The sequence below is a fragment of the Oncorhynchus nerka genome, linkage group LG22 (genome assembly GCF_034236695.1).
Source record: "Oncorhynchus nerka isolate Pitt River linkage group LG22, Oner_Uvic_2.0, whole genome shotgun sequence".
Taxonomy (NCBI): domain Eukaryota; kingdom Metazoa; phylum Chordata; class Actinopteri; order Salmoniformes; family Salmonidae; genus Oncorhynchus; species Oncorhynchus nerka.
The window spans coordinates 39066801-39086590 of NC_088417.1; the positions used below are offsets into that span (position 1 = coordinate 39066801).

The window sequence follows — 19790 nt, forward strand, 5'->3', positions numbered from 1 at the left end:
TACCTGTCCAAATGCATGGTGCCAATTGTAAAGTTTGGTTGAGGAGAAAGAATGGTCTGGGGATGTTTTTCATGGTTCGGGCTAGGCCCCTTGGTTCCAGTGAAGGGAAATCTTAAAACTACAGCATACAATGACATTCTAGACATTCTGAGCTTCCTACTTTGTGGCAACAGTTTGGGGATTTTAGATGAACTGTCTTCAAAGTAATGACTCGGGACGTCGGGCTTGATATGAAAGCTTATTTTTAGTAATAATACTTGTTCACGTTACATTTAACAACTTTAGATTCTACAGAGCAATGCAGGTAAGATGCTAGCGGAAAGGTCAGCTTAATCACCTTGCACCTGCACATAACTGTCGCGTTATCTCTCATTCCTGTCGCAAGGCATTCTGGAACTTGCAGTCAAAAGCGTAATTCAATACTAACCAATACAATTACATATGTAAATAACTGTTAAGAAATATCTTTAGATACAGCTCAATGAATTAACTTAAACATGAACTCTGTAACACATTAAAGTTACAACAGGGGAAGGCCCTTTCCTGTTTCAGCATGACAATGCCCCCATGTACAAAACGAGGTCTATACAGAAATGTTTTGTCGATCTGTTTGGAAGAACTTGACTGGCCTGTACAAAGCCATGTTCCTCAACCCCATCGAACACCTTTGGGATGAATTGGAACACCGACAGCGAGCCAGGCCTTATCGCCCAACATCAGTGCCCAACTTCACTAATGCTCTTGTGGTCCCTGGAGCAATGATCTAGCGGAAAGCCTTCCCAGAAGAGCGGAGGCTGTTATTGCAGCAAAGGGGGGGACCAACTCCATATTAATGCCCATGATTTTGGAATGAGATGTTTGATAAGCCGGTGTCCACATACTTTTGGTCATTTATTGTATCTGAACAGGCAGATTACTCATTCCCCATACGGTTGAGTGCGTCCCGATTGCCTATGTGCACTTTATGGGGGAGAGGGTGTCATTCGGGACGCAGCCATGATTTGATTAGATCAGGCTTTCTATGCACATAAAACATGCTGTTATGTCAGTCGTTCATCTCTCTCTGTGATTCCCTATGATCTGTTGTATCAGATGCCATTCACGGCGGACATTTTGAGATCCACTTTGACAACGTGCGTGTGCCTGCTTCCAACATTCTTTTGGGTAAGATACCAAATACTAACGTTATTGACACAGGGTATACATGCTCTATCACTGGGGTTCCCCAACTGGGGGTTTTATTTTGCGTTGAGAATTTTTCATTGTTGGACATAACACTGTAAACACCAGGAAATCAGTCCTAAGTGATTGTAGTCTGTTCCCAAGTACAGTATTTGCACACATAATATGATGTGATTGTATGCAAATGTAAGCCAGGTTTGAAATTGTCATTGTTTTGTCAAATATTACATCTGTTTGGGTTTCTTGCTGTCAATTTGCAGTCTACAGATTGACAATCCGCTCAAGAAAATAATCATAATCTGATTCTAGTATGATCCACTGTATACACACTGTGCATGACCCTTAAAGGGGAAGTTCGGTATTTTACAACTTTAATGTTAGATGGTTCCTCAGCCTGAAAATGGTCTGTAGGCCAGGAGAAACTGTAATGCATGGTTCCGTTTTCTGCCAAACAATGCCACTACAACTTCACTTAAACAAGCTTTAGCCAACGACTGCTAATCTATGGAACTAATGGGGAGATGCGGAACCTGTAAAAGACAGTCGACAGTAAATGTCATTTTTGTGTCTGTCTGTAATACTGTCTGTGTGTCTGTCCCCGTGCAGGTGAGGGCCGAGGCTTCGAGATAGCCCAGGGTCGTCTTGGTCCTGGCAGACTGCATCACTGTATGAGGGCCGTAGGATCTGCTGAATGGGCACTGGAGCTGCTGTGCCAACGTGCTGCGCATAGACAAACCTTCGGCAAGAAACTCTACCAGCATGTGAGTGTGTTGGGGGGGGGTGTGTATGTGTATGTTATCCCACAGTCATTTGACAGACGTTAACATACCATTTATGTTACGTAGTCTGTCCACAAGGGCATCGTGGAGCGACATTCCTAATGGTTATGGGCTTTCGTCGCTGCACAACGTCAGAGTAATCGTACCAAGTTCAACTCTGGCTCCGCATCGGTCTAGCCGTGTGTCTAAGATCTATTGTTCAACAGAAGTGCTGCTCCCTGACTTCTCTGTGCCAGCAGCTTATTCTGAGATACCAGATTGATCTCGCCTGTCCCGGAATATTCTCTTCTTAATAAATCAGTGTCTCTATGGGCCCTGCTTAAAAGTAGTGCACTACATAGGAAATAAGGTGCCATTTGGGACTCCCTGCCCATAGTGGGGCATCAGAACAGGCATCAGGTCATACTCAGCACTATTTCCTGTCTTAATGTGCTCCCATGACAGAGTCTGGGCCAATAGTAGTGACTCAGCAAGCATCCATCATTTTAGTGACAGCCGATGGGATTAATCACCTCAGAGATGCCACCGCTGAGTCCCAAATGGCACTCTATTCCTTATATAGTGCACTACTCTTGACCAGGGACTAGCATTAATGCGCTGGTCAAAAGTAGTGCACTTACGTAGGGAATAGGGTGCCATTGAGGACGCCGCCACTGTCAGATTTGTCTGCGTTGGAGCTGAGAAACGTAGTGGTGCTCAAGGCTCTGCCGTGTCAAGTTTATCTTAAACATTTTGAAATCTAGCTAGTGCTAAACTGACAAAGGGGTAGTGATGGGAATTTCTTAGTGCTCGATACCCTGGCATAGGGAGTTGATCTGACAGTGCCAAATGAAAACTTTACAGTGTGAGGATTAGAAATAGTGAGTGTATAAAATTTGGATTTATGCCATGCTAAGGCTTTTAGCGCTGTTGTTGCCAAGTGAAATATGCTAATTTTTGTTGCATTTGGAATCACTGGATGTGTGCGTTGCTTAGCCAGTGCAGATGCCCACAGCACAGCAACTGGACAGAAACCCTAATAACTCATTATTGGAACATGTATTTTATCTTATCAAGTTTTTATTCAATTGAGGTAATCACATTGCTCGATAAACTGCTTAGTTGCTGAGACCTAGAGGTCCAATTGAGTTACTGTCAAAACGTTTCATGAGCTGTACATTGTGATTGAGTGAGTCTGTCTGTCTGTATCTGGTCTATTTGCTCTCTCTCTATCTCTGTTTCTCTGTCTGTCTGTCTGTATCTGGTCTATTTGCTCTCTCTCTGTGTTTCTCTGTCTGTCTGTATCTGGTCTATTTGCTCTCTCTCTCTGTTTCTCTGTCTGTCTGTATCTGGTCTATTTGCTCTCTCTCTCTCTCTCTCTCTCTCTGTCTGTCTGTCTGTATCTGGTCTATTTGCTCTCTCTCTCTCTTTCCCTGTCTGTCTGTATCTGGTCTATTTGCTCTCTCTCTCTCTCTCTCTCTGTTTCTCTGTCTGTCTGTATCTGGTCTATTTGCTCCTCTCTCTCTCTCTCTCTCTGTTTCTCTGTCTGTATCTGGTCTATTTACTCTCTCTCTCTGTTTCTCTGTCTGTCTGTATCTGGTCTATTTGCTCTCTCTTTCTCTGTCTGTCTGTATCTGGTCTATTTCTCTCTCTCTCTCTCTCTCTCTCTCTCTCTCTCTCTCTCTCTGTTTCTCTGTCTGTCTGTATCTGGTCTATTTGCTCTCTCTCTTTCTCTGTTTCTCTGTCTGTCTGTATCTGGTCTATTTGCTCTCTCTCTGTGTTTCTCTGTCTGTACTGTATCTGGTCTATTTGCTCTCTCTCTGTGTTTCTCTGTCTGTATCTGGTCTATTTGCTCTCTCTCTGTGTTTCTCTGTCTGTCTGTATCTGGTCTATTTGCTCTCTCTCTGTTTCTCTGCCTGTCTGTATCTCTGTGTGTGTGTCTGTGTCCAGGAGGTTGTGGCCCACTGGATAGCAGAGTGTCGCCTGGCAATAGACCAGACTCGCCTACTGACCCTGCATGCTGCTCACGCTCTGGACACACTGGGCAGCAGGAGCGCCCGGAAACAGGTAACACACGCACACCTCATTAGCAGAACAAACCGCCTAATTGTCTCCCTAACTGTTATGTGACCGTTCTGAATGTAATATGGCGTAAAGACTGTGCCTGCTTGAAACAGACCGCCTGGTTATGTAAACGTGTGTCTGAAAACGTCAGAATATCAATGGGTTGTAAATATGAATTACAGCCGTCTGCTTCCTGCTTAGAAAGGTCGGCCTGATATGGCTCTCATGTCACATCTGTATTATCAGTCACTGTGCATACACAGAGGCTTTCAGATCTGTCATACAAACACAAAAACACACACACACACACACACACACACACACACACACACTAGGTTGTATTCCGAGCTGGCCTGTCCCTATCCGAACTCGAAAACCAACCAAGGGACACACAGAGGTGAAGAGTCACCCGAAGTATCTCACATATTAGGACTCTATAATATGATTGACATGATATCAGCCTGATGTGAGAGCTGAACTGAGGTGCACTGACAGGAGAGGTGAGGATAAGGTGAATGGAGGATAGTGGAGATGGAGGGATAAGAGACCCGAGGGTAGATTAGTACATATTTGCATCCCAAATGGCCCCCTACTGTATTCCCTATATAGTGCACTCCTTTTGACCAGAGCCTTGTGGGCCCCCCCCCGATGAAAATAAGTGCACTATATAGGGAATAGGGTTCCATTTGGGATGCACACCATGAGGTGAGTGAAGGAGCGAGGGTAGGGAAGGGCCCGAGCCAGCGCCCCCACGTTTAATCTGATAAGGGGGACGCGGGAGACGACAGAGGGGAAGACGCGGCATGACCCGTGTCTGAGGTCAGAACAGAACAGAGATGGACTAAGGAGTGACTACAGGAATACAGAGCCGTCACTCACATCTATCATATCACGTCCCCTCACAGACACGATACTGTAGGGTTGGACAAATAGTAGCTCTGATCCAGGGCGATACGCACGGATTGCTGACACTGACAAGGCTCAGCATCAGCAACCCGCACGTAACAGCCTGGGTCAGAGCTAAGCAGATAATGTAGTACTTATTCTACTCATGTAACCAAGGGAATGGAATGCTACGAGATACATTGGCCTTTTCTGTTGATGATGTTTCAGTACCATGTACAGTGAGTCATCAGTAGTTGAAATAGCTTGGAACAGCTGTGCAAATGGAACAGGAGAACCTGAGGCCTATTCAATTAGTGGCTATAGAGCACTATGTTAACAACCTTTCGCCATTATCCTAGAGTTCCACTGGTGTGTGTGTGTGTGTGTGTGTGTGTGTGTGTGTGTGCGTGCGTGTGTGTCAATCCCGCCACACCCCTGCCTGTGTTCCATCAGTTTCACGGCGTGGAGATTTACCCACAATGCCGAATCCTGCAGGGCTTTGAGTAGCACTCCGCTTACGCTCGGCTCCACACCGCCCGATGTCCTGCTTGTAGCTGTCACAGCAGCACACACACACACACACCCCACCACCATCAGTGTAAGGAGTTATGACAAGGAGTGGTGTCCTGGAGTACCTCGTTTCTTGAATAACACGCTGTGATTCTCCCGAACGCTCACATGAATACAGGGGATTCTCATCTAAAGGCCAGGTGCTGTTTCTGAGAAATATGAGATATCTCTTCCAGGCACAAAGATGTCCCAGGGGTTGGATGATCAAAGCCCTCGGCAACGCTGAACACTCCACCAGCCAGCTTCTTTCTGGGACGCGTGGCTCGCCCAGCCTGTACCCTGAATGGAGCCCCTATTCCCTATGTAGTATTACAGTTCACGAACCTCAAGTGTTACTGGTCCCCCTGTTCATTTCTTAATAATGGTCTCTTGTAGATTGCCATGATCAAGGTGGTTGCTGGCAGGATGGTGTGTAAGGTTGTGGACACTGCCATCCAGGTGTATGGGGGTGCGGGTGTATCCGGAGACTTCCCCCTCGCTCAGATGTAAGTAGCTTTTTTGTCTTTTGTTGTTTTTTTAACTGATGTGACTGCTTTGTTGCTTTTTTTTAACTGATGTGACTGCTTTGTTGCTTTTTTTAAAACTGATGTGACTGCTTTGTTGCTTTTTTTGATAGATCAGTATTGATTTTTTTTTTAGCTTCGTTAGAATCATTCAAAGGAAACTTGATCAATGTTCATTTAGTGATACAGCTGGTGGCATTTCCTTATGCCCCTTGTTTGTTTTGATCCAGACACTGCCAGGCGGTGCTGCAGTGCTGCACATTACAATGTCACAATTGACCTGTCCTCTCGCCCCCAGCTTCCTCAGAAAATGGCTTCCTCAGAAAATGTCTACAGTTGTAGCTAGGACTGTGGCGTCATGACATTTTGGCAGCCTGTTATTGTCATGCAAAAAGACTGCCGGTCTCACGGTCATTGGCCGTTCATTTAACATAAAGACATTTAGCATCTCCAGGCCTCCACCCATACAAAGCCACACACCAGCCACTGATTACGTGCCATTGGAACATCTACATTAATAAAAGTCTAAGAAATAAATTTAATATACACCATCACAATATAACCATTATTTATTTAAGGCAGGTCTAAAGAAAAATTATGATATGAAGAAAACGTATTTCAGAACACATTTTGAGTTGGTCTACTGTATGTTATCTGGCTATGTACCAGGCCATAGGCTGTAGGCTTGCTCATTTTAGTAGACAATATATGCCTTTATTTTATATTAAATTATTTTATATTAAGAAGAATATAATTGAACTTAGCGGAATATAATAGACATGATATTTTCCAATTCTGGAGCGAGTGCGCATATGAAGTGGCAATGTGGAGCGTAAACGTGGTCATTTGAAACAGGCCCTGTATGCTAGATTTAGAATTATTTGGCAACTTTAATTGTGAATGATACAAACCTTAGAATGTCTTAGAAATCAAAAAATATATGGTCTTCATGATGCGACTTTAGGCTATTGATGATTTGAGAAATTCGCTTTAAAAAAGCTTGCCTCAGCCTGCACACGCAGTTCTCTCAAAAGGTGATCATGTTTTCACCTATCAGGCTATTCTCAATATAATCCTGTCTTCACTAATATGGGACATTTGTTTCGATTTAGAATGGCTTATCAAATGGGCAGGAACAGGGGCAGGAGAAAAAAGACACGTCCTCCGTATGCACTCCAATAGCGAATGGTTGCCGCTTTCCCTCTGGTTAGTTTTTCACCGATGTGGGGTAGGCTACTTTGGTTTTATAGCGGAGAATGTATTTAATATGAACAGCTGAGAAATACATGTAGTAGCAGCTGTGATCCTCCACTTTCTTGTGGCAACCATCAAAAATCTGCTTTCACATGGGATTGCATATAGAAATGTAGTATAATTGTAGGGTAACTATGTAAGACGCCCTGCACAATCAATGAACCAACAGCATCGCCTAGGCCTACACGTTCTCTCCCAGACTCGTGGATAGAAAGTTGTACCAAAGACATCTTAAATCAGTTTTGTTTCATGTTTTTCTGCTGTGCGTAATATGCTGTAGGCTATGTATTGTATGACTGCACAATCATTATTTTTTGCATAAACTGTAATATGCGTTTGGGTGTTTTGAATTAAAGCAGCAATATGTCACTTTTTGGGCTACCCGAACAAATTCACATAGAATATAGAGTTATAGATCTGTCATTCTCATTGAAATCAAGTCTAAGACGCAGTAGATCTGTTCTATGTGCGCTATTTCTATTTTGCATCTTTTACTTTCGGTTTTATACACCATCTGAAAATACGATCTTTTTTTATAAAATATATTTCACAGCAGTTCAGATGGTGCAATGATTCTCTACACCATACTTGCTTGTTTTGTCCAGAAATTAGGCAAACTATTCGAATTTTAACAACCAGGAAATGGCAGAGCATTTAGAAAGCACTGTCCATTTCTTGTTAGGCTTCGAAACACCCACAATGACCAAGTTTTCCACTCAGTTTCAACCTGGTGTTGAAATTCTTTCTTCAAATGTATCATCACAGGTGAGTTTTAAAAGCAAGGATACTGTTTCGATGAAAAGTAGTTTGATTAGATTTTTGATTGCATTTGCATTGATGTCAGAGTGACATATTACCGGTACATGACTGCCGGTGTGGCGGTAATATGGTCACCGCAACAGCTCTAGTCACAGCAGACAAACACTGAGATGGAAAAATGCTTTCTCATGAGGTCGGCAGGCAGGCTGCCACTGAGCATCAGCCATGCAGGCAGTGATGGGTGGCAGCTCAACGCTTACAATGGAAGATACACAGCCAATGGGGAAGAAGAGGGGAAAACAGCTTTGAATATCAATGATCAATTACCATTTGTGTGTCTCAAATGCAAACTACAGTACTAATAGTGTAACGGTTTACGTCATCGGATGAGGAAGAGTAGTCGGAACCAAAGCGCAGCGTGGTAAGTGTTCATGTTTGTTTATTGAACTGAACACTAATATAAAATAACCAGAGAATACATTAAACCGAAACAGTCCCGTAAGGTGCAAACACTAAACAGAAAATAACTACCCACGAAACCCATGGGGGGAAAAAGCTACCTAAGTATGTTTCCCAATCAGAGACAACGATAGACAGCTGTCCCTGATTGAGAACCACACCCGGCCAAAAACAAAGAAATACAAAAACATAGAATGCCCACCCCAAATCACACCCTGACCAAACCGAAATAGAGACATAAAAAAGCTCTCTACGGTCAGGGCGTGACAAGTAGAGTCTATTGTCAGAAAGACAAATGACACTTTCATCTGATAATAGGCTAATTACTCCTTTCCATCCTAACACACAGTATTAGCCTAATCTTCCAGTCTGGAGCCAATGTACTGTACATATTGCACAGAAGTTGACATTGTCCCCTTGCTAACATTGTGTGGGATCTTTTTTTACAAGGTGTATCAATGGCCACACAATGTGGTCAAGTTCTTTCTCTCTCTCTCTCTCACCTCAAGGCTACAGGGTATTTAACTGTCTCTGTGAGGTCTTAAGCCATACACGTTTCTATTGCATGTTAGGATGCTGCTGTATCACCACAATCAGTTACAGTATGTTCTAAATAATAATTGTTGTTGTTTAGATGGAGTATGACAAGGGTTCATTCATCAGTGCACACTCCAGCAAAATGTACCAAAACGTTTTGAAGGCGAAAACAAGCGCTTCTTAACCGGACATGTTCCGGGAGTGCCTCCCTGCTTCAGTCCCTTTTCTTCCGTTTGGTCGTATTTATTAGGCACCAAACGGAAGAAAAGGGACTGAAGCAGGGAGGCACTCCCGGAACATGTCCAGTTAAGAAGCGCTTGTTTTCGCCTTCAAAACGTTTTGGTACATTTTGCTGGAGTGTGCACTGATGAATGAACCCTTGTCATACTCCATCTAAACAACAACAATTATTATCATTATTATCATTTTGTCCCTCCACAGGTATGCGTACGCCAGGACTCTGCGCATAGCAGACGGGCCAGACGAGGTGCACATGTCGTCCATCGCCCATCTGGAGCTCAGGGACCAGATGAGAAAAGCCCAGGCCAAGCTGTGAGGTCTTGCAAAGGGGTTAACAGGATGGGTTAACACACAGGCAGCCCTCAGACAGACCGCAGGGAAGCGGAAGGGTTAATAGAGGTTTTAACAGATTAAGAGTGCCGTGAAGGAGCTTCATCTGTCACGGGAGCTACGGCGATTGATTGACAGGCCAATCTCACCTACTAATCACTGTGGATGCCAATCGTAGATCTCCACATACAGAGATTCTGAGATTTGCTTATCTGAAACATGATCATGATCAACTCTTGTTATTGTGGGGGAATAGCAGCCTACTGTATTATGGTATGAAGATCTGGTAGAGAAAGTGTTGTCTGCTGGACTACAGATGGCGCTAACAAAATGGGGTATTGTGTTTATTGATTCAATAGAATTGAGTAATTTATAACTAAAATGACATACACTGCCTTAATATGCTCATAAGATATGTAAATAAAGATTTGGATATGTGGTAAATCGCATCATTTTTTGAATTCATTATGATTATCGCAAGGACTCCTTCAGAGGCATGTTTCACAACACAAATGTTTAAGTATTTACAATTACATTGTGGCTATAATGCCAGGGATTAACTGAAACACCTGCTGAGACTGAAGTTGTCCTAATATGGACACCTTAGACTTGGACCTCACCTTGGATCCTTGCCCTGGAGTCACCAAGCCCTTGTTCTGATAGTATGTTCACACAGTAGATTTGCTGGGCATTCAAGACTTAACTTGTGTGCAAAAACACTCAAAACCATATCCATTAGTTGTCATGAGCATCTCCATTGTCATGAGCTTCCTAGTGCTGGAGAAATTAATTTAAAAAATGTTTTTTTTCTTTCTTTCTACCAAATTAAGTTGGACTTCTAGAACAGATGGCTTACACAGTTTTACATCTTGAGGATTTTTTTCCCCCGCTAGCAACTGGTCCAATGCCCATAAATGTTACAGAATAGTCGTCCTCTCAGCACAAATGTTTGCCTGCTAGTTTAGACTCTGCCCCTGATCCTCCTTGCCTTGGGCATTCACTTTCTGCAGCCCAAACGGCCCCCCTCTTCCTTTACATACCGCACTACTTTTGACCAGGGCCCATAGTGCTCTGGTCTAAGGTAGTGCACTATGTAGGGATAAAGGTGCCATTTGGGGATCTGACATCTGTAATTGAATCTCAGTGACACCCCCCCCCCTATTTTCTGAATAACTTCTGGCAGTTTCTCAGATCCCGTTGTGTGGGAATTCAAGGTGTTGCACTGGGCAACAGGGAGGGAGAATAGGGAAGATTTATTGGACTAAAGGAACAGCCTGTTTTTTTGGGAATAGTGAAATGTACTAGTCCATTTGTCAAGGTGAAGCCCAACTCTGTCATAGACTAAACTGAAAATAACAACCCTCTGTAGACTTATCAATCAAATGTATTTATAAAGCCCTTTTTACATCAGCCAATGTCAGAAAGCGCTGTACAAACAGCAAGCAATGCAGATGTAGAAGCTGGGGCAAGCTCTCATGACGTATCCTCCTACATTTGGACTAAATTTGAATCCGATATATGCACAGAATTACCAAAGAATCACCTTTTCAAAAATACAATTCTGTAAAAAAACAAAAAAAGTGTAAATCATCAGATCATAAAAGACCATATTAAAGGGGCTCTCAAAGATACTGTATACTTGTCCTCAGCAATGTGTTTCCATTATACGTATATATTATAATATAACATTTTAAAATACATGTAAAAACCAATATGTTTACGAAGATAATATATAAAGTACAGTTCATTAAAGCAGTAGCGCTTCAGCAAATCACTTCACTTCAGCAAACAAAGTTTTTTCTTCCGTGCGCTCCTCTTGCGTCTCTGTCCCTGGGGAAAGAGTCAAGTTATTTAATTGTTCACGTCAAACATTTACTTTCGATAGAGAGTCACAAATAAATGTAACAGATTGGTGAACAGTTTTGAACTATTTTGTGTAATTGGTTTTTAAATGTTTTGGATGAACTCTGCATGTTTAACATGTTTACCCTGCTTGCAAACAGAATTTAGCTCTGGGGACAAAAACAGTTTGATTGATTGACTCAGATGGGGGGATTGTGTGGGGTGGGGCGAGTCGTCCCATAATGGAATACGCTCCAGCTCGTCCTTTTGGCTTCGCCTTCTTCCTCTCATTTTGCACCTGCCTCCGTACTCTGGTTACCTGGAAGATTGATTGACTCAGATGGGAGGGGGGAGATTTTGTCGGATGAGTCGACTCGTCCCGCAACGGAATACGCTCCGGCTCGTCCTCTTGGCTTCCCCTTCTTCCTCTCATTCTGCACCTGCCTCCGTACTCTGGTTACCTGGAAGAGCAATGACATGACGTAAGACTTCAATGACACAAGGTTGAATGCAGGTCGACCGAGCATTGCTAAGGTAGCCTCTCAGAGACTTGGGCAACTCTTGCTTAGACGGAGGCTGTCCTAATATGGACACTGTACATGTACCGTGTCATGTCATCAGTATGTTTGAGGATCTCACGAAACAAACAGTTCTGATATTAACATATGGACCCGTATCATATGATGGTCTGATCCTGTGTTGTCATGGTATGTTGTGTACCTGTAGGGAGGCACTGGGGTTGTTGCTGAGGAGAGAGAAGGATCCCACTCTGGATTTATACTTGTTCTTCTTGGTCCCCGACTGGCCTAGGTGTCTCCTGGCCCGCTCTGTCTGGAGGAACAACATTCCCGTGGGATCATTTAGAAACTAGAAGGGGATACTGTATGTTACACAGGAGGCTGGTGAAGGGAGGACAGCTCATAATAATGACTGGAATGGATAAATGTAACGGTATCAAGAAACCATGGAAACCGTGTTTGATGCGGTTCCATTTATTCCATCCCAGGCATGAGCCCCTCCTATTTACAATGACACCAGCCATCCCTGGTGTGTTAGCACACCAAGTGCTTCACGAAAGCAACTCAGGATTAAAAAAAAAAACTCCAGTGCACCTTCGCATTCTTGCTTACTCCACTGTTTCTAAGGGATCGCAAAAAATGACAACACAACAGCCCCATTGGATCTTTTGAGACCTCTCCCTCCTGTCTTCATCTATCTCTCCTCCCTCCTTCCCTTTCTCCAGTCTTACCTGAACTTTGATGAGTGTGTTGGGGAAGCCCTTGGCTGAGAAGGACCCAGGAAGAAGGGAGTTCCTCCCCAACTGTTTCTTCTGTCTGTCCAATAGCACATCCGATGGCAAGTCGTCACCTAGCCACATCTTTTAAGACATAAATGAGGCATTCATTACATTCGTAATGAATGTGGAGCAATTTTAGAGGGCTGAAAAGCATAATATGCATGCACTGCCCTTACAGGAAGAACAACTCAAATTTCACGTGATAATGGGAAAAGCAACACGTTACACGTGATAACACGAAACTACACATGTGAAAACATGATCTTGTGAAATAAATGTGACAACATGAGTTTTTCACGTCAAAATGCAATTCCACATGAGAGTTTGATTTTTACATGTGAACATTTCTGCTCAACTTGTGAAATCGGCTAAATGCAATTTTTGCATGTGTCACTGCAAATTATACATGTTTTTTTATCCGACTGGCGCAGCAGTCTAAGGCACTGCATCTCAGTGCTAGAGGCATGTCCAGTTATCAGTTAATCCAACCATTCTGCCATTGATTTAATTGTACTTATTTCAGCTATTTAAAAGTTTTCTGAATAGTTGTCTGCTGTTTGTGCACAATATTATTCTGTTTTAATGTTACTCCTGAATTACTATGATAACTATAATAGTTTTTCTTGAGTGTATTTGAAACAAAGCTGAGGTTTTACTTAAGTAAGTCCAAAGTGCAGGAATACCGGTGAAATCAGTCATTGACACAGATATGGCGGCGTAGCAGGAAGATCGGAATGCCACGAAACTAGAGGTTGTGGTTCATGTATGTCAACGTGTGTTAAATACGTCAATTGCAAACCCTACGTTAAAAGCACTGTTTTGTGTGTGTGTGTCCTAATTACACTTTTTTTGGTTTTCAGGGCATCATCTGTGAAATATCATGTGAAAAATATTCCCACGTGAAACTTCCATGTGCAAAACGTGGAAATTTCACAGGTGAAATCGTGGTTTTTCCGTAAGGGTGTGACTTCTGCAATACAGTAGTGTTGTATAACTATGGACAGTTACAGTAGACCAATTGGTTGTAGTGTATTACAGTTGTTGGTAGTCTTTATATAAATGCTTACACCAAGTGCAGAGAGTGCCCCAAGTTGTCCTCGCTGTTGGGCACAAGAAAGCTATTCCATTAAATTAATTCATGCAGTTTGGGAAAAATGAAACGCCTTCCGCAAATGTACTTGTATTAAGTGCAGCCAAAGACATCTGCCTAGAGTCAGAACATCAGACAGATGTCTTATCTATTGAATCCACATGCATCGTGTGTGTGTGTGTGTGTGTGTATCATGAATTTGTTGAATTTATATTTAATATTAATAGTCAATATCTTAGGACAACAAGCATTTTAGTTGCATTGATCTTAGTGTCTCATTGGAATCAAATGTCTCCTGGGAGGTTATCATTACAGAGCCATATGTCATGCATACGACCAACCCAGAGTGGGAAGTAATCCAGTACAAAGTGGGATCCCTCTGTGATAGAGAACAGGCTGTGGTAGGATGTCTTTGTGGGGGGAGAGGCTCATATACCTGTGGCTGTTTCTGGTTATGGGTCTTTCTTGCAGCAGATTGCTTCAGGCGCACAAGCCCTTCATTCTGTGAGAAGAACGTTTTAGCACATGAAAAAAAAGTATTTATGTGTATGTAATAACACCCTAACCCCACTCATATGCAATTACAACATGTTTGTACGTCGTTACGTTGTTATTACATAGGTATAACAGTAACTTAAAATTTAAATAAAAAATAAATAAAAAGTTTAACCATTAGGTTAACTAAGACAATTCATAAACCATATCCTGTCAGGATGAGTGAGGTAAAACAGTGACCACATTGTTGGAGTTAGGAGTAGGTTTCACTCGAAGAAAGTTTTGTATTTCCTCTCTTCACGGTGTACATCCCCTCCATAGACATATCTCTCCCTGAGGTCACTTCTGCTGAGACAGATAAGGCTGTCCTATATGGACGTCATACAATGTACCAAGGTCAGTACATGAGCCGTGTACACCCCACAATCCAGTGCAGGTGGAGTGCTCTTCAGGGTCACATGTCCCTTAAAACACGGACTCGCCCTGTTCAAAACACGGACTCGCCCTGTTCAAAAGAGATTTCTTCAGTAATGCTACCCAAGGCAAAAGAGATTTCTTCAGTAATGCTGCCCAAGGCAAAAGAGATTTCTTCAGTAATGCTACCCAAGGCAAAAGAGATTTATTCAGTAATGCTGCCCAAGGCAAAATATATTTCTTCAGTAATGCTACCCAAGGCAAAAGAGATTTCTTCAGTAATGCTACCCAAGGCAAAAGAGATTTCTTCAGTAATGCTGCCCAAGGCAAAATAGATTTCTTCAGTAATGTTGCCCAAGGCAAAAGAGAGCCCAACCACATCAGTTTATCATTGCACACACTGGAATAGTGTAATTACACTCAAAACACATCAAAACCTTCCGCACGGAAAAGAAATCTCGACTCAAAAGTCTTTCATGTTGTGGGTGACAATCCACAGCAATTGAAATACTGCGTCTGCTGGATCTATTGGCCAGATGAGGATGATTCCGTTGGACAGAGCATGGCGAATGTCCACTAAGAATGTCAACCGCAAAAATGGCAGCTCAAACAGCTCTGTGGCCACACGAAAGGTCTGCCGAGAGTTTGTTCCATCGAGGTTATTCTTGGGTGCATTTGGTAATAGTACGACTGGAGACTAGGTTACTATGAGACTTTGTTTTCAGGTTACTGGAATGTGTAACTCTGTTTAACTCCATGCAAGTGTTCCACTCAAAATATCACATCCTCGACCACTATACATGCACACACTCCATGGAAACAGAAACCTTCCATAGCAGTTACTGGCTTCCTTTGGCTTCTGAGCTAATGTTGTTACTGCAGTGTCTGGGGAAGTGTCTTGAATAGCTCGTAAAAAGCCATTTCATCGTGTTTCATCATGAAAATAATGAAATACATAGTAAAATCCGTACAATAAAAAAAAAAACTCACCCCGGATCTCTCCTTCCGGCACCAACACTTTTCAACTCCATCTATCTGATCAAAGGAGCTCACCCCCAAAACAGAACAGCCTGGAGTCCCGATCCCTTACCTTTCCTCCGGTGGTCTGCCCGCTGACACAGTTCTTTTCCTGTGATGTCCCAGTACAGTCTGCACCATGTGTGAGCTGGGGCAAGCTGCCCTGCAGGCAGAGAAAACTTAGGCACACCCAAAGAGCAACCTCCATGATGGTCCAGGCACTGGGGCCCAGCCCCGTCATCACCCTGCTTTATACCCTCCCCTCCTTACGTAATGACGACCAGATGCAGAGAAACGGGGGCCTTGCCAGCTTCACACAGACAAACAGTGTTGCACAACATCGCAACCCAGCCAGCGGTTCTGCGGGTTCTCCAAAAACACATCAGTCATCTGAAGAGAGAGAGAGAGAGAGAGAGAAAGAAAGTGTGTGTGTGTGGGACACAGGCTGTTGACAACACTTGAAATATTGGTGGCTCTCTTTTCAGAATATCCTGGAAGAGAGCAGTAGGTTTGAGTTTGTTCCTTGGTTTGCTGAAGAGGCGTCGATCTTTTAACTGGGTTCACACTGCTCAACCTCGCCCGAATGAAATAAATGTCTTGAAATATTTTCATGGTAGACTGCCCCTTTAAACCCTTTCTGTTGGCTTGGAGCTTCTGGTTGTGCCGAGGGCATGTTTAGTCCACCCATATAGTATTTCATTTCCAGAAGTACATCAATCAATGTAAGGGTTCGTCTACAGTAAGTCACAATGGACAGTTGTAAGGAAACTTTAGCGCTTGTAAATTTATCAAGACATGTTTTATGCTGGTGTGTTTTTGTGATTAGATTTCGTCAGACCTTTTGTTTGTTTTAAACAAATTGGCAAGCATATGGCTGTATCCAAGTAGAGTGTATGAATGTAAGGGGGAGCTGGATGGAAAGATTGAGTGAGGAGGGAGAGAGGAGAGTAAAGGCCGATTGTATTCACACTTCTATCGCTGTTCCTCTTGGCTAGAAGGGAATATTACATTGTCCTCAGCTGTGATTGGAAACGTGCTGCTGTGAAATACTGAACATAGTGTGAGTTTATTAATTCTAACTACCGCCTCATGAGACCCTCATCATAGATAAAATGGCTGTGAAAAAAATGAAATTTGATAATATGTCATATCATTATAATATAATATATATATATATATGCCTATGTTTGCTGTGTGTGTGTGTGTGTGTGGAAGGAGCGAGAGCATTAACAGACCTGGTGTGCCTCAGCCCTGTTTGTGTCATGCAAGTACTAATCCCAGTATAGCCTGCTCAGGTTAGCTAACACAATTTTCTCTCTTTCCTTTTTTTGCGGTGCTTGTTTGCAGGTAAGGCTAGCACCTGGCTTCTGAGTCTGAATCACAATCCGTACTCCTCCAAAAGTGCTTTCTCAGTTTTATCGAGTGGCTGCTTCAGTAGCAACAGCTTATTTTGAGGTGTGACAGAAGCATGAAGCACGCAGCCTTCTTTCAGGTGGAAACAAACAAGAAAACCTATACCGTGTTATTTGTGCATCTGTCATCGGACAAGGTTATTGAAGCTTGTTGTCGCTCTCTCTTTCAACATCCCCTCTGTGCCTATGCCTGTGCACCCATGCCAGCAAGTGTGTTGGACTGAGACTGATTGTCAAACTTGGTATTGAAGTGTGCTTAAATACATCATCAATGGCAAAGTCAGAGCACCGTGTTGGGAATAGGGTGCCATTTGCGAGGCAGACAGAGAGAGTTAGAGAGTAAGAAAGAGTCAGGTTGCCAGATTATGAATGAAGGGGTCATTTGGGGCCGCCGAGAGGCTCTGCTGGGATGTGATGATGTTCTGGCATTTCCCCGACAGCTCCAAACAAGTAGAGATAAATAATGACACACTCACGCACGCTCACACGCACACACAGAAATGCCCACACGCACAGACACTTACGCACTATACCCTCTCCCTCTCTCAGTGAAGGGTAGCTGAGGCAGAAAGTTTACGCCTTGGAGGCAATGGCTGTGTGTCTATCTCACTCAGTACTCAACACTACAGAGCTGATGAATATCAAGTGTTTACAAGTAATGACTCAAGCAGGAAAAGCGTTATTAAACATTCAGACACTTTCGGGTGGTCCCTTGCAGCATCCCTGCTTGCATGTGAGTGTGTGATTGTGTGTGTGTGTGAGCACAGACATCGTGAAGGTCACTATCTCCGCTGATTTATAATCCAGCCACTATGCTGGCGTTGCTATGGCAGCAAGGAGTTGGCAAACAATGCCATTTAATAAAATGAAGGGAAATGGTGAGATGTGTAATACCGATCTATCTCCTGAGAAGTGGCAATACAGTATGAAGAGGCAGTACTTTGTATAATATTCAAATCCCTGTATGGAGTTTCACTTGAACCTCTTACATGCACCACAATACCCACTGGGCACAGATGTCATTTCAACGTCTAGTTTTGAAAACATTTCCGGGTGAGTTGTCAGCTAAAATCAATTCAACAAAAAAATCACCATGTCATTGGATTTAGGTTAAAGGTTGAGTGAAAACAATATGAAATTCCATTACATTGATCACTTTTTTGCAAATCCTATCAGTTTTCCATGTTGAATCAGCCATCACGTTTTTTTTTTTTTTTTGCCATTGAAATGACGTGGAAACGACAGTGTCTGCTCAGTGGGTAGATTGAGTTTAGTGATGAAAGTAGCCAGGGGGGGGGGGGGGGGGGGCGTAAATGTCACGGGAATCATGGGGTAAATAACAAAAACATGTAGTTTAAATTCACTATACTAATATATCATACTTCATTCCTATCAGTGTTTGAATTGGGCCGGAACACGGTACTGAGAACCGGCAAATATTCTTGAGTACTGGCACCTCTAATAGAATATTGGCTTAAAATATGTTGAGTATTGGCACCTACATTTAAGATGAGTACGAGCACCCATTTTATTCCACCTTAAGCACTGATTACTATGTATCAAACAAAGCCTCTTTAGAATGGGTAGTAGACATTATCATGTATCTATAGTCAAGTGTGTCAGTTAAGATAGCACAGATAAAATGTTAGTACTCCTAGTCTGACGGGAGTGGATGGGATAGATAGAACCTCCTATTATGGAAATGTCGTAAAAGCTGATTGTCTGTGTTTGTTTTCCATTTCAGAACTGAGACAAAACTGTCTGTCATACTAGTCTCCTACGCTGTCTGCATACTAAAAGCCCTTAGCTTCCTGGCCCTATCTATTTCATACAACATGATATTCTACTGTATCTTTATTCAATAGTCTATGCCTGGTTAGAATAAGAATATTCCTTTTTAGGACAGCCTCACAAGTCCTGTTGAGACTGAGGCTTTCCTAATGTGTCCTTATCAATAAAATTTCACAATACCATGCAGAGCGTTCAAGTTGGCTGCTGGGGTGGCAAGGAGAACCCCGGCTCCGCTAAAACTAAGACTGTCAAATCGGAGGGCATGCTGTCCGGTCCTCTGGCAGTCTCTATGGGGGTGCCACAGGGTTCAATTCTCGGGCCGACTCTTTTCTCTGTATATATCAATGATGTTGCTCTTGCTGCGGGTGATTCCCTGATCCACCTCTACGCAGACGACACCATTCTATATACTTTCGGCCCGTCATTGGACACTGTGCTATCTAACCTCCAAACGAGCTTCAATGCCATACAACACTCCTTCCGTGGCCTCCAACTGCTCTTAAACGCTAGTAAAACCAAATGCATGCTTTTCAACCGATCGCTGCCTGCACACGCATGCCCGACTAGCATCACCACCCTGGATGGTTCCGACCTTGAATATGTGGACATCTATAAGTACCTAGGTGTCTGGCTAGACTGCAAACTCTCCTTCCAGACTCATATCAAACATCTCCAATCGAAAATCAAATCAAGAGTCGGCTTTCTATTCCGCAACAAAGCCTCCTTCACTCACGCCGCCAAGCTTACCCTAGTAAAACTGACTATCCTACCGATCCTCGACTTCGGCGATGTCATCTACAAAATGGCTTCCAACACTCTACTCAGCAAACTGGATGCAGTCTATCACAGTGCCATCCGCTTTGTCACTAAAGCACCTTATACCACCCACCA

General features: G+C 43.1%; 2 protein-coding genes across 2 annotated transcripts in view; one reads left to right on the plus strand and one right to left on the minus strand.

Annotated features, from left to right (window-relative positions):
- Positions 1-9985, plus strand: part of LOC115105152 (acyl-CoA dehydrogenase family, member 11) — a 68796-nt gene extending 58811 nt beyond the window's left edge. The window contains exons 16-20 of the mRNA XM_029626819.2: positions 1093-1164; positions 1789-1943; positions 3891-4007; positions 5835-5944; positions 9413-9985. Coding sequence (XP_029482679.1) covers positions 1093-1164; positions 1789-1943; positions 3891-4007; positions 5835-5944; positions 9413-9527 — 569 coding nt within the window. The 3' untranslated portion in view covers positions 9528-9985. The remainder of the gene's footprint in view (positions 1-1092; positions 1165-1788; positions 1944-3890; positions 4008-5834; positions 5945-9412) is intronic.
- Positions 9986-10907: 922 nt separating this feature from the next.
- Positions 10908-15952, minus strand: LOC115105155 (uncharacterized). Its single transcript, XM_029626826.2, has 6 exons — positions 15770-15952; positions 14207-14272; positions 12633-12761; positions 12104-12214; positions 11703-11844; positions 10908-11371 (listed from the first exon to the last, which is right to left on the minus strand). The coding sequence occupies exons 1-6, from the start codon at positions 15935-15937 to the stop codon at positions 11313-11315; spliced, it is 675 nt and encodes a 224-aa protein (XP_029482686.2). The 5' UTR covers positions 15938-15952; the 3' UTR covers positions 10908-11312.
- Between the last annotated feature and the right edge of the window lie 3838 nt (positions 15953-19790).